The 14,486-nt window shown below is 40.0% G+C and overlaps 1 protein-coding gene across 2 annotated transcripts in view; it reads right to left on the bottom strand.

Moving 5' to 3' along the window:
- The window catches only part of LOC139767451 (protein ST7 homolog), a 136,314-nt gene extending 121,828 nt beyond the window's left edge, over positions 1-14,486 (bottom strand). Inside the window, exon 1 of one of the 2 annotated variants that reach the window (XM_071696865.1) lies at positions 14,310-14,486. In XM_071696865.1, coding sequence (XP_071552966.1) covers positions 14,310-14,460 — 151 coding nt within the window. In that variant the 5' untranslated portion in view covers positions 14,461-14,486. The remainder of the gene's footprint in view (positions 1-14,309) is intronic. The other variant, XM_071696889.1, reaches the window with a different exon arrangement.

Below are 14,486 nucleotides of genomic sequence, written 5' to 3'. Positions count from 1 at the left end.
ATACCAGGTTGATAACCGACCATCAACATGGTTTTTCGGAATAGATCACGTTTAACGAATTCAACTGAATTCTTTTATTCATATCTACGATAACCAGAACTTCAAAATACCCTCTGACGTAATCTAGACTTTATATATATATATATATATATATATATATATATATATATATATATATATATATATATATATATATATATAAAGCCTTCGATAAAGTATCATATAAAATATTGCTACGTAGACGTACAATTCATGGTTATGGAAGATGGCCTGCGCATGTGCACAGTGAACTGGCTCTCATAAAGGAAAAAAGAGTGGTAGGAAATGGGAAAGCATTCAGCTGGGTCGTGTGTGGTGCGGGGTTCCACAAGGCTCAGTCCTTGCACCGGTACTTTCCATCGTCTACATCAACGACCTACAGAGACAGGCGTCGCCGGTAGACTACCTAAATTTGCCGACAACACGACCTTAGGAAACAGCCCAGTTAGAACAAATAATGTCTGAGGATTCAGAGGGATATAGACACTCTGATGGAGTGGGCAGCGACATAACATGTAATGGGCTTCAATGCAGCCGATACGATGCTAAGTTTTCATTGCTAGAAATAAAGACTACAACTGCTTTCGTCCTTTTTAAACCGTGGTCATGTGGAATACGCGCTTCAATTCTGGTCACCAAACATGATCAATGATGAAGTAAAAAAAAGAGAACAAGTTCAAATAGCAACCAAACTAATCCCTTCACTTAAAAGTAAGCTTTACAAGGAAAGACTCTGACCTAAAACCATTCCTTTAGAAAAAAAAAAGAAAAAGAAGCGCCTACTTCGAGGAGACCTGATAGAAGTTTTCAAAATACTAAATAATACAGACACTATACGAACCCTTAAACACTTTATGTATGGGATTCAATGACGGTATGAAGTTAAAAGGAAAGTTATTTGCAACACCTACGTGGGGTAAAGCTTTTCCCTCGTAGAGTGGTTGAATACTGTGATAAACTCCTCCCTGATGTGGTAAATGGAGAGACTAGTAGCACCTTCATATCAAGGCTAGAGAAATACTTCACCGTTATCTATTATCAGTAATTAATTCAGTTAATTACTTATCATTTAACCTTTCCTTTTTTAAAATCCAGTCCCTGAGAGGCTGTGTTAAGCTGGTAGGGAACTTTTCCTCCAACAACTTCCTATAAAATATTATGATTATGTTTCTCTCATAATACATGATAAGTTTTCACATCCTTTTTCCTGCTGACGGTTGATCGGGAGGGAGAAGTGGGTGGGAAGGTGTCTCCTGCTTTCCTATCCTCTTTCTACCACTTATCTTTTATCAAGACTGCAGGCAGATAACAATGTCATGGACCATTAGCTCTCCTGTTATCTCTGCCCCTCCCCTGTACCATCTCTACCACAGGCACTAAACTAAACCACCTTCTCTCACAAGCACCCCTTCAGTCCACCCCGCCCACAAGCACTCTGTCACACAACCACCTCCTACAAGCGTCCCACCACAAATCACTTCCGACAAGCACCCATCTACAATCTCCTCCGACAGCCACCCCATCACACCACCCCTCCCACAGGCGCACCACTAGACCACACCTCCCAGAAGCTTCCCACCACAACTACCCTCCCACGGGAATCCTACAAAATCACCCCTCCCACAAGCACCCCACAACACCATCCTTCCTACAGGTATGCCACTACGGCATCCTCCCACAGGTACCCCCATTACAACTCCTCTCCCACAAGCATCTTACCACGCACAGGCTCCCCTACCCTCCCACAAGCTTAGGCCTTGGATGACAAAGAACTGAAGATGGCGAAGGTGTTGGAACTGAAACGTCTGAGGCCAATACGTCGGGCGAGGAAAGTTCATCCAGTAAGAAGTGATCAAGTTACAGAGAGGTGTGGCAAAAGAGAAATATGTATCAGAGAGATGAAAAGGGTGTGCTGAAATGGTTTGGGCATGTGAAGAGGATGACTAACAGGATATACACATCGTAAGTGGAAGGAATAAGGAAACGTGGGAAACCATGGTGGTGGTGGAAGGATGAAGTAAAAGATGCTTTGAGTGTACAGAGCTGGAACATGCAAGGTGGTGGTGAGAGAGCAAACTGGAGCAATGTAGGTTACAGGGGAGGATGTGTTGTCAATGGGTTGAACCGGGGCATACGAAGCAGTCATAAAATACCATGAAAGGGTCTGTGGGACGCGGTGTGGAATTGGTGGTTTCAGTTCACTATACATGACAGGTAGATAATGGATGTGACAGAGCATTCCTTGTCTTCCTGGCGTTACCGGACCCGGGGAAACTGCAAACAAGTATGAGAAATTCATGAGTGTGTGTGTGTGTGTGATTCTTCAACCTTTCTAAAGGCTCCTGAGGCCCAAGGCTGCACTACTTCCTACAGCAAGGACACGGGAACCCTGTGAAGAACTAAGTTCTTTGACAGGACTGTACTCCCAATGATCCAGCCTTGCCACTGGTGACTTTTCCCTCACAGTGTTCAAGGCTGATCCCGAAAACACCTACATACTTGCTTCCTGTCCCTCCCATGAGTACCTTGAATCTTTATGAAGACCAAGCAACACTTAAAATGCTGGTCACGTCCATCGATCGGGACCACAGGCCAAAAATTTGTGATATTGCGTGGGCATCTAGTGTTGTTGTGATATTGCGTGGGCATCTAGTGTTGTTGTGATATTGCGTGTGCATCTATGCGCAGAGAAGGAAGGGTAATTAAGTAATGGGCAGTCGGTTTTCCTTATGGCAGCTGCATCACGGGCACGAAGAGGCTTGGGATATACTGAAACAGTGTTTGTAGTTTTGTGGTGAGGGGTGACGTCCAGAGAGGAGACGGGATAGCGTGAGTTGTATTTGTCTGAGGAGCGTGGCTTCTGGTGGTGTGTATGTCTGGTGAGCTGGAGTTTAAGGTGTGTGGCCGGTTATTTTTTTTTTTTTTAAAGATTCTTGGATAATTTCAGTGTGTATGGTTTTTGTCAGTGATACATTCATTAAGGATCTGGGAATCTGTGAGCTGAGGTTACCGAAGTGTAGGGCAGGAGTAAGCTTTTTGTTCTACTTGAGGGAAAGGGGGGAGGGAGGTCAGTTACAGAGTGGTTGGTGTCAAGTGCCGAGCAAGTTGAGATATTATATATACATATATATATATATATATATATATATATATATATATATATATATATATATATATATATATACACACACAATGCTCGCCAATGAAGTAGGCCTGAGCGGGCACGCAGCAACTATAGTGACGCAATTATTTTTCCCCCAACTAAAATTGCGTTGGCGTCCGCCAGTGAAGTTGGCGCCCTCAGACGAACATTGGCAATTACATGAAGTGCCGGCATAGCACATGAGCCCACCCCGCCTCAGTAACAGTTTGGCTGTTGTAATACAGAGTAAATCTTCGTTGTGCTCCCTACTTATGGTCGCCCTTGTTTTTCATTTTTTTGTCCGTTGCATCTTTTCAATCTATGGTTGGAAATAATAGTTTTACAAGTGACACATTGGCTTCTATAACTGCACTTTACATGGGGAATAAGCCAATTTAGGAAAGTTCTAATATTACCGGTGTGAGCTTGAGATGAGTACAACGATAGGTCAAGAAATTTAATGATGGCGGCGTCGATATACCGACCCATGTGAATCGCCCAAGGAAGGCCAGGAAAAACCTCCACGTACTCCGAGTGTACGCAACAGACCCGTCAATTTTTGCAAGAAATAAGTAGTGTGGGGAAAGGCTAAGTTCAGAAAAGTCATGTGGAGTGATGACTCCACCTCTCCTGTGAAAGGTGGCCGTGACGGGCGTGTGTACAATGGACCAGGCTGAAATCCATTTGACCCTAAGCACACTGCAAGCACTGTAAAGTTTCTTGCTTCACTGATAGTAAGATATTGTTTCAGTTATTATGGTGTTGGAAACTAGTAGAGCTGCCAAACTATGAAACTAAGGAACAGACATATTTACCTCGAGTTAGTGTGACCATTCGTTCAAATACTGCAAGTAAAGTGTTCAGGCAGGATGGGGGTCCCTACCACTACGCCAAACGAGTAACGGATATGCTTAAGGACTGTACAGCGTAGTTTTTCAGTGACTGGCTTAGGAATTAACCAGACCTGAATCCAATAATAAAGATAAACTAAGCGTATGAAAACGAAATTACGTAACAGGGATACTTCGTTGCTACCTATGCTGAAGTCGGCCATTCGTGAAATTCTGGCAAAGATGAACCCTACATGGTGGCTTTAGACCCTTGTTGATTCAGTTCCTGGTTGTTCCAAGGAATATATAAGGAGCACACGGAAACCAATAAAGTAACAGCTGGTGGTAACTACACAGTTTTCATGGTTTTATTTCGTTTATCCGTGCCGTGGTTGTGCAACAGCCCCCTCGCCCTTACTTTATAGGCGGGCACTATACATATATATATATATATATATATATATATATATATATATATATATATATATATATATCGAGAGATAGTGGGATAGAACAAACGGATCATAAAATCAAGCAAGAAATTTGTAAAAAAAAAAAAAAGTTGTTACAGAATAAGAAAGGGATGAATGGAATAAAATAAATGACATAGTAAATGCAGACAGTACATAGAAATTTAAAATGCGTATGGAAGTACAAAATGCCTCCCTCCCCATACAGTACACACACAATTACACACAACAGTCTCTGCCCTTTGCCAGCTGGTGGGTTTTTATCCCGTATGTGCCCGATTAATCTTATGTACTGTATAGTGACATGTGATCAAAGCTTTATAACACACACAGACAGATAAGAAAAAAAAAAGAATGAGGATAACACCAAAGTACTGGGTGCACCCACGGGACCCTCCCCCAAGTTTCTGGGCCAAAGTTGGTTGAGGTCTTAGAGGCTAACAAGTATCATCTTAAGCTAGATGAATAATTCATAAACATACTATGGAATAAAAACCTAAAACAATAGTAAGGTGTCTGAAATTGACTCAAGTGAACCCATGTACTTGGATGCACCGAAAAATGGAAACTCCGCCCCCACATGTTTGATTTACGACCACTCCGCATGAGCTGCAGCCACAGCTGATCCATCTTCTATTTGTCCCACCTTTCAGTTTTTATTACATCACTGACCTCTCCAATATACTGCTAGTAACGTAAATACAAAAAAACGTGGCAATAAACAAAGTATCTGAAAGACATTACAGTACTATTATCGGTAAGCTTCTATATGTGCTCTGTCAAAACAAAGTAATATCCAAAGGAGACAACTATGCCTTCAAGGAAAAATTCTCACTCAGCTCCTTCTTCTGATCCTATCTTTAAAAACTAATAATACATAAAGAAACAATTACCAGCTCTGTTCTCCAAAGTATCAACTAAACTAAAATTGAAGGTAATGTGAAGTATTACAACCACATAACTAATCACAAGAAAAAGAGAGAGAGAATCATAGCATACTTGAATACAAAATAAGAATATTAATAACTCTGCCAACAGCAACAGCTTTTAGTAACAACCTGAGAACAATACATGCCATGTAGGCGCGGGTAAAAAGATGGCACCACCACAGACAATACATGCCATGTAGGCGCTGGTAAAAAGATGGCACCACCACAGACAATACATGCCATGTAGGCGCGGGTAAAAAGATGGCACCACCACAGCTGATACTTACTTGAACACTGGAAACCCATAAACTACAGTGAGTGATGACATGATTTTATGGACATATCTAAGACACAATTCATTCCTACATAAATTTTGCAGATATCTGAAACCCACTTGAAAGAATTCTGCACAAGAATGACCAGGTTTAAGAGAAAATTGGAAATACCATTTAGCCTCCTTAGCCAATCAAGCCTCCATAACATGTAATGACACTGATGATTAATGTGCACAAAAAATGTAGACGTCAAAAGAAAGAAAATGTTAAACTATAATTATCTACATACAAAATATATACAGTATAACAGAACAGAAAAACATCATCCACCATAGTGAAAATCAGAAATACATCACAGATACAAAAAAGGAGAATGAGGTGAGGGAAGCCATAACAAATGGGGCAAAACAACTCAAAGTCTGAAGAATGAGGATAATATCCATACAGAATATACAGATGTGCAAAGTGTATAGAGGGCAGTATTGATTTCAGCACCCAATGACTAAAGCTGCAGATTCTACCAACTAAAAAAAAAAGTAAGTCATAATTAGAAGACAGCTTCTGTTCTACCTAACACTCACTGCACAGGAGGGGCAGCTCAAAACATACTGTACTTTGCAATGGACAAGAACCACAACATAATCAACGGAGGCAAGAATGAGAAGACACTATCATTTTGCATTTATATAGAACATGGTTAGATTGGATTCCCTTCTTTCCAAATTAGTCCAACTAACCTACCCTAACCAAAGATAACCTACCTAATCTAATCTGCTAACTGAATATAATTTAGTTTGAATGCAAGAAGGAACTTTTGATTTTCAAACTTCCAAACAACTACTCTTAGAATCCTGATGACTGCAGCAACTTTTATGAGTTGATTAATCCATGTGTAAAGGATAAATTGGATGAATCACCAAGAAATAAATGACCCTCTGCCCTTATCATGAGAGTATAAGAGCTGAAAACACAAATCTAGTAATTTCAGTTTCATAATGGTGAGAAGTTCAAAAGATGAAAACCCAGCTTCACCAACCAACACACAACTGAAGCCTTCAGCAGGCTTGGCCATATTCATGTAATGAGCAAAATCAAAAAAAATAAGGCCACCAACCAAAACTACTCAAAACTGGCAAATGAAAGGCTAATAAACTTACTTATGTAGTGAAATGACAAATCATGTCATCAACAAAAGGAATATAAAGAGGAACAGAGTATACAGGATTACTGCTGGTCAAAGAAGAAGGAAAATAACAAATAACACAGACCACGCAATACTTGGCAAGCTACTGCATCATATGATTACTGTGTGGCCAGTGGCAACTTGAGTATCGGTCATTTTGATAAGTTGTTTCTTTCCTTACACCTCGAAGCTTTGGAACTGTACCTTTTCATGTCTTTTCCAACAACTGTGACCTGGCACATTTTTAAAAAGTTTTCCCACTTCCTCCAAAATCTGTAAATACTTTTCCTTGTATTCTTTTTCCCTTTCATAATCATCTCTATTTCAAAGAAGCCCCACCCTTGATATGGGCTTTTGTCTGTAAATGAAGCCTCTAAGCTATATATATGAATGAATATATATAAACAACCCCATCCATAAACAAATTAAACCACCATGGAGACATCACGCACCCCTGCCACAAACCGACATTCGCTGAGAACCAATCACTTTCCTCTCTTCCTACTCGTACAAATGCCTTACATCCTCGATAAAAACTTTTCACTGCTTCTAACAACTTGCCTCCCACACCATATATTCTTAATACCTTCCACAGAGCATCTCTATAAACTTTATCATAAGCCTTCTCCAGATCGATAAATGCTACATACAAATCCATTTGCTTTTCTAAGTATTTCTCACATACATTCTTCAAAGCAAAAACCTGATCCACACATCCTCTACCACTTCTGAAACCACACTGCTCTTCCCCAATCTGATGCTCTGTACATGCTTTCACCCTCTCAATCAATACCCTTCCATACAGCTTCCCAGAAATACTCAACAAACTTATACCTCTGTAATTTGAGCACACCTTTATCCCCTTTGCCTTTGTACAATGGCACTAAGCATGCATTCCGCCAATCCTCAGGCACCTCACCATGTCAAACATACATTAAATATTCTTACCAACCAGTCAACAACACAGTCACCCCCTTTTTTAATAAATTCCACTGCAATACCATCCAAACCAGCTGCCTTGCCGGCTTAATCACTGTTTCCAGTGTCAAAGAGGTAGCGCCAGGAAACAAATTAAGAATGACCCATCCACTCATATACACATATATATACATAACACCTATATACGCACATATACATACATACACAAACATATACATATATAAAGATGAACATATACTTGTTTGTTTTCATCCATTCCAGGCACTACCCCACCCCACAGTAAACAGCATCGCTATCCCCTGCTTTAGCGAGGCAGCTCCAGGAAAACATAAAAAAGGCCAAATTCGTTCACAGTCTCTAGCTGTCATGTGTAATGCATCAAAATCACAGCTCCCTATCCACATCTAGGCCCCACAGACCTTTCCATACATCTTTGCCATTTCCTGCATTAGTGAGGTAATGTTAAGAACAGAGGACTAAGCCTCAGAGGGAAAATCCTCACTTGGTCCCCCCTTTCTTTTCCTTCTTTTGGGAAACTAAAAACTGAAGGGGAGGATTTCCAGCCCTCACCACTTCCTTCCCTTTAAGTTGCCTTCTACGACACACAGGGAGTACATGGGAAAAGAGATGGGGGTCAAATGGGGATTTTCCTTCTAAGGCTCAGTCCTCAGTTCTTAACACTACCTCACTAATGCGGGAAATGGCAAATATGTATGGAAAGGTCTGCGGGGCCTGGATGTGGATCGGGAACTGTGGTTCCAGTGCATTACACATGACAGCCAGAGATAGAGTGTGAGCGAATGTGGCCATTTTTGTCTGTTTTCCTGGTGCTGCCTCGTTGAAACGGGGTAATGATGAAGGCAAGCAAGTATGAATATGTACATGTGTATATATGTATATATCTGTATATACCTTGCTGATGCAGGAAACAGTGATCAACTATCATAATAATAATAATAATAATAATAATAATAATAATAATAATAATAACAATAATAATAATATCATTAAATTTTAGGGAGAATAAAAAGATGTTCTGGAAGGAGGTAAATAAAGTGCATAAGACAAGGGAGCAAATGGGAACTTCAGTGAAGGGCGCAAATGGGGAGGTGATAACAAGTAGTGGTGATGTGAGAAGGAGATGGAGTGAGTATTTTGAAGGTTTGTTGAATATGTTTGATGATAGAGTGGCAGATATAGGATGTTTTGGTCGAGGTGGTGTGCAAAGTGAAAGGGTTAGGGAAAATGATTTGGTAAACAGAGAAGAGGTAGTAAAAGCTTTGCGGAAGATGAAAGCCGGCAAGGCAGCAGGTTTGGATGGTATTGCAGTGGAATTTATTAAAAAAGGGGGTGACTGTACTGTTGACTGGTTGGTAAGGTTATTTAATGTATGTATGACTCATGGTGAGGTGCATGAGGATTGGCGGAATGCGTGCATAGTGCCATTGTACAAAGGCAAAGGGGATAAGAGTGAGTGCTCAAATTACAGAGGTATAAGTTTGTTGAGTATTCCCGGTAAATTATATGGGAAGGTATTGATTGAGAGGGTGAGGGCATGTACAGAGCATCAGATTGGGGAAGAGCAGTGTGGTTTCAGAAGTGGTAGAGGATGTGTGGATCTGGTGTTTGCTTTGAGGAATGTATGTGAGAAATACTTAGAAAAGCAAATGGATTTGTATGCAGCATTTATGGATCTGGAGAAGGCATATGATAGAGTTGATAGAGATGCTCTGTGGAAGGTATTAAGAATATATGGTGTGGGAGGCAAGTTGTTAGAAGCAGTGAAAAGTTTTTATCGAGGATGTAAGGCATGTGTACGTGTAGGAAGAGAGGAAAGTGATTGGTTCTCAGTGAATGTAGGTTTGCGGCAGGGGTGTGTGACGTCTCCATGGTTGTTTAACTTGTTTATGGATGGGGTTGTTAGGGAGGTGAATGCAAGTGTTTTGGAAAGAGGGGCAAGTATGAAGTCTGTTGGGGATGAGAGAGCTTGGGAAGTGAGTCAGTTGTTGTTCGCTGATGATACAGCGCTGGAGGCTATTTCATGTGAGAAACTGCAGAAGCTGGTGACTGAGTTTGGTAAAGTGTGTGAAAGAAGAAAGTTAAGAGTAAATGTGAATAAGAGCAAGGTTATTAGGTACAGTAGGGTTGAGGGTCAAGTCAATTGGGAGGTAAGTTTGAATGGAGAAAAAGTGGAGGAAGTAAAGTGTTTTAGATATCTGGGAGTGGATCTCGCAGCGGATGGAACCATGGAAGCGGAGGTGAATCATAGGGTGGGGGAGGGGGCGAAAATCCTGGGAGCCTTGAAGAATGTGTGGAAGTCGAGAACATTATCTCGGAAAGCAAAAATGGGTATGTTTGAAGGAATAGCGGTTCCAACAATGTTGTATGGTTGCGAGGCGTGGGCTATGGATAGAGTTGTGCGCAGGAGGGTGGATGTGCTGGAAATGAGATGTTTGAGGACAATGTGTGGTGTGAGGTGGTTTGATCGAGTAAGTAATGTAAGGGTAAGAGAGATGTGTGGAAATAAAAAGAGCGTGGTTGAGAGAGCAGAAGAGGGTGTTTTGAAATGGTTTGGGCACATCGAGAGAATGAGTGAGGAAAGATTGACCAAGAGGATATATGTGTCGGAGGTGGAGGGAACGAGGAGAAGTGGGAGACCAAATTGGAGGTGGAAAGATGGAGTGAAAAAGATTTTGTGTGATCGGGGCCTGAACATGCAGGAGGGTGAAAGGAGGGCAAGGAATAGAGTGAATTGGATCGATGTGGTATACCGGGGTTGACGTGCTGTCAGTGGATTTAATCAGGGCATGTGAAGCATCTGGGGTAAACCATGGAAAGTTGTGTGGGGTCTGGATGTGGAAAGAAAGCTGTGGTTTCGGGCATTATTGCGTGGCAGCTAGAGACTCAGTGTGAACGAATGGGGCCTTTGTTGTCTTTTCCTAGTGCTACCTCGCACACATGAGGGGGGAGGGGGAAGGTATTCCATGTGTGGCGAGGTGGCGATGGGAGTGAATGGGGGCAGACAGTGTGAACTGTGTGCATGGGTATATATGTATGTGTCTGTGTATGTATATATATGTGTACATTGAGATGTATAGGTATGTATATTTGCGTGTGTGGACGTGTGTGTGTATACATTGTGTATGGGGGTGGGTTGGGCCATTTCTTTCGTCAGTTTCCTTGCGCTACCTCGCAAACGCGGGAGACAGCGACAGAGCAAAATAAATAAATAAAAAATAAATATAAATAATAATAATATATAAACTGCTTTACTCATGGATTGTATGGCAATTTATGAATTTTCATTCTGGTCTAATAAAGGGACCTTTAAAAAAATGCTGTAAGGTTTGGTTGGATTCCTTATTCTTTCTAAATTAGTCATCCTAACCAAACAACCTACCTAATTCAATCCACTAACCTAATATATTTTGAATGCAAAAAGGAATTTTATAATTTCAAACTTCCAAACAACAATTTTTAGAATACTGATACTGGCAGCAATTTTTATAAGTCAATTAATCCATACATAAAGCAAAACAAAAAATAAATAATTACACAGTACCAAAATCTGTTTTACTCAGATTACCAGTCAGCAAAAATATAAAAAAACAACTCAGCTTGGACTACAGGAAATAATCACTCGAAGGGTATATCAACCATAGAGCTCTTCTCTTACACTTGCTGCCTTCATGACAGCCATATGCCTAAAATATTGACACAAAATAACAACGTAAACAGCCAATACCAGTATTTCTTCAGTGACCCAACCAATGCACATTTAAATGAATGCGAATATTACTCTGATGAAGTATTTGTTCTGAGGCAGCCATGGAGAAGTTTCAGAAAAGAAGAGACAACTGCAATATATATAGGTTTGCAAACCAATACAGCCTTTACTGCAAAGATACAATTATGAGTATTCAATTTCACTAATATCTGATACCGCCTTGTATCTCTAACTCACTCTAGGTTTATATGCAATCAATCTCATGACAATATGTATGAACACAAATCACTTCAACTGAATGTTTGGATCTACTGGTATGGTCTGGTTCTTCTGGTAATTTACCAATTTAGCCCTGCATCCATACTAGCTTTAGATATTGAGTGATTCTGTTTTTCAATAGCAGTACAGGACTAATAAATGGACTTTCAGAGCATGATCTGAAGCATTATACATAATTCTAAAACATTAACCCTTTAAAGGGGGATGACCTCATAAGAGAACTACAATTTAAGAGGCTGGTGACCTCATTTTAGAATCAAATACTGAAAAAAGCGGCTTCTGTTCAATGCAAAATATATGACCATATATATTTGAAGTGGCATCTCATGCACTGAAACTTTTCACAATACTTGTCAGCTAACTGCTCACTTTCTAACTACAAATTCACTCTCCTGGAAAGGTGATGTTAGTGCACAGCAATATTCTACTGTGAGAGTACTGTGTTAATACTCTAAGATCATCATCTATGGTTTTCAAGGTCCAAAAGATTTTCACGAAAATCGTAAAGAACACCTGTACAAAACCTGCACCCCTCATGTTCATGCTACATATTAATATTTTTTGCTGTGTCATTCTTATTAGATAATAGATAACACTCATGTAAAAACATTAGTATTCATCTTTATTTGTGACAAAAACACAAAAATACCACGCAACTCTCTTGGTATGCCTGAAAAATACTAAGGGAGTACTCCATACATCTGGCAGTGGTATAGATCAAGTTAAAGAACATGCAGAACTTGTAAACACTGACTTGCTAAACTGAGCTGCATATCATTTCAATCAGTCATATTTTGCTTTTGATGAGGAGAAAAACTAGAGGATTTCTTTTCATATTTCACAACTTTGCCTCCAGTGTAAAAAAAAATTGCAGTTGCCTTACAGAAGGGTTATACTATATACGGCAATAGCAGTGAGGATCATGAATATCATGGAAAATGTGGGAGTAATCAAACAATTGTTTAAAATGAAGAGAAATTTTGAAAACCTTACCTTACTTATGCAGCTGATATCCTTCTACCTTGTGAATACTGTAACAGTCAAGATATTCCAAACATAACCATCTACAGTTTACCTTGAGTTGACCAAGCCCTGTAAAGTGCAGTAACTACTTATCTGGTACCTTCATAAATTTCTCTGCTGTTCACCCCATAGAGTTCCTAATGATTGCAGCTATTTCCAGAATAGTCTTAGGCACCTTTTGTTTTTAGCTGCAAAAATATTTTACAGACTTTTTCCTGTCCGTTGTGCCAACTGGGATTCATTTTTTCACGTGGGTTGGGGACCATGCTTTCTAGGATTTTCCTAATATAAATGCATCATTCCAAACTAGCTTAACCATATAATACATAGCAGACTGCTATGTAACATGATTACTGTGTGGCCATTGGCAACTCAAGGGGGAGCCATTCTGATAAATGCTTCTTTCCCTACACCTCAAAGCTTTACAACTCGTTACCCTCTCATGCCTTTCCCAATAGCTACGAACTGCCAAACTTGAAAAAACAGGTTTTTCATAAATACTTCCCTTGTCTTTTGTTTTACCATATATTTCAATGGAGCCTCCACCATAGAAAAGAAAATGAACTGATCCAGAAAGTACAGCTTCAGTGATTTCAGTCAAGAAGTTCATTTCCTAATCTGCATGCTTCACAAACTTCAACATTAATTATCCCATATTTTCCCTGATACTCATAACCCTTATTATTATCGTTTAATCTAATACAGGTATTTATCAAACTAAAATACTCTAAACCATGCTCTGTAAATATTAACACCACAAGGGCAATGATAATACAAGACCACTCAATATCCAAAAGACAGTTTCAACGAGATAGTGAAATGAAAATTACCCAAATGAATATGGTTGCAAGTCAAGGTTACTGTATAGGTGTAACCATAGTTGTTTAATTTTTTTAAGGAAGGGACATTACCTACACTTCCCTAAAAACATGTGGAAAAGATGTATTCTATATATCTAAAAAACAAAAACCAATGCATCCTGTCTGTAACATAATGTCTCCCTGGCGCTTCTGTTCTTCATGCATGTAAGGCTGTCATGGACCATCAGGTCTTTTGGTATATGCTCTCATGTACTCCCGTGGTAGGATACGTATGCCTGAGCACACAGCATAAATCCCAATACGCTTTACACTTTTCAACACCTCATCTCATACTCATATTTCTTACTAAAGGTTTTCCTAAATTTACAACGCACCCATTAGCGTCCAATCCCTCAGGTATAAAAAAAAAAAAATATATCAATTTGCTCTAAATTAATTACGGGATATCGTTGATAAACAGCACAATCATTTCCCCTTAATGACGACAACATACCCTCAACTTTTACGTAAATTGAATGACCGTCAGAACAGCAATGTGCATCACATGGCTTGACACCACATAATCCTTCCGGATCAATGACCTAGAAGGGTTGACCTGGGCCACAAAAATCGACAACAGAAATACCAAATGTGTTGATTCCATTTTACTCACCCATTCCGATATTGTCTGTGATCTTCAACGGGCCTCGAAGGTAGTATACAACAGATATGACCAACAAGAACCAAAGGGCCCAGAGGTAACTCCAGCTCCAAATAATCAACTCTTTAATTTTAGTGAAAAAACGACACACATGCCCCGCCATTTGCTGCGGGGTCGCCGCGTCGCGTT

The sequence above is a fragment of the Panulirus ornatus genome, chromosome 4, assembly GCF_036320965.1.
Source record: "Panulirus ornatus isolate Po-2019 chromosome 4, ASM3632096v1, whole genome shotgun sequence".
Lineage (NCBI taxonomy): Eukaryota > Metazoa > Arthropoda > Malacostraca > Decapoda > Palinuridae > Panulirus > Panulirus ornatus.
Note: the sequence above shows the minus strand (reverse complement) of the source record. Positions and strands in the feature narration are given on the sequence as shown.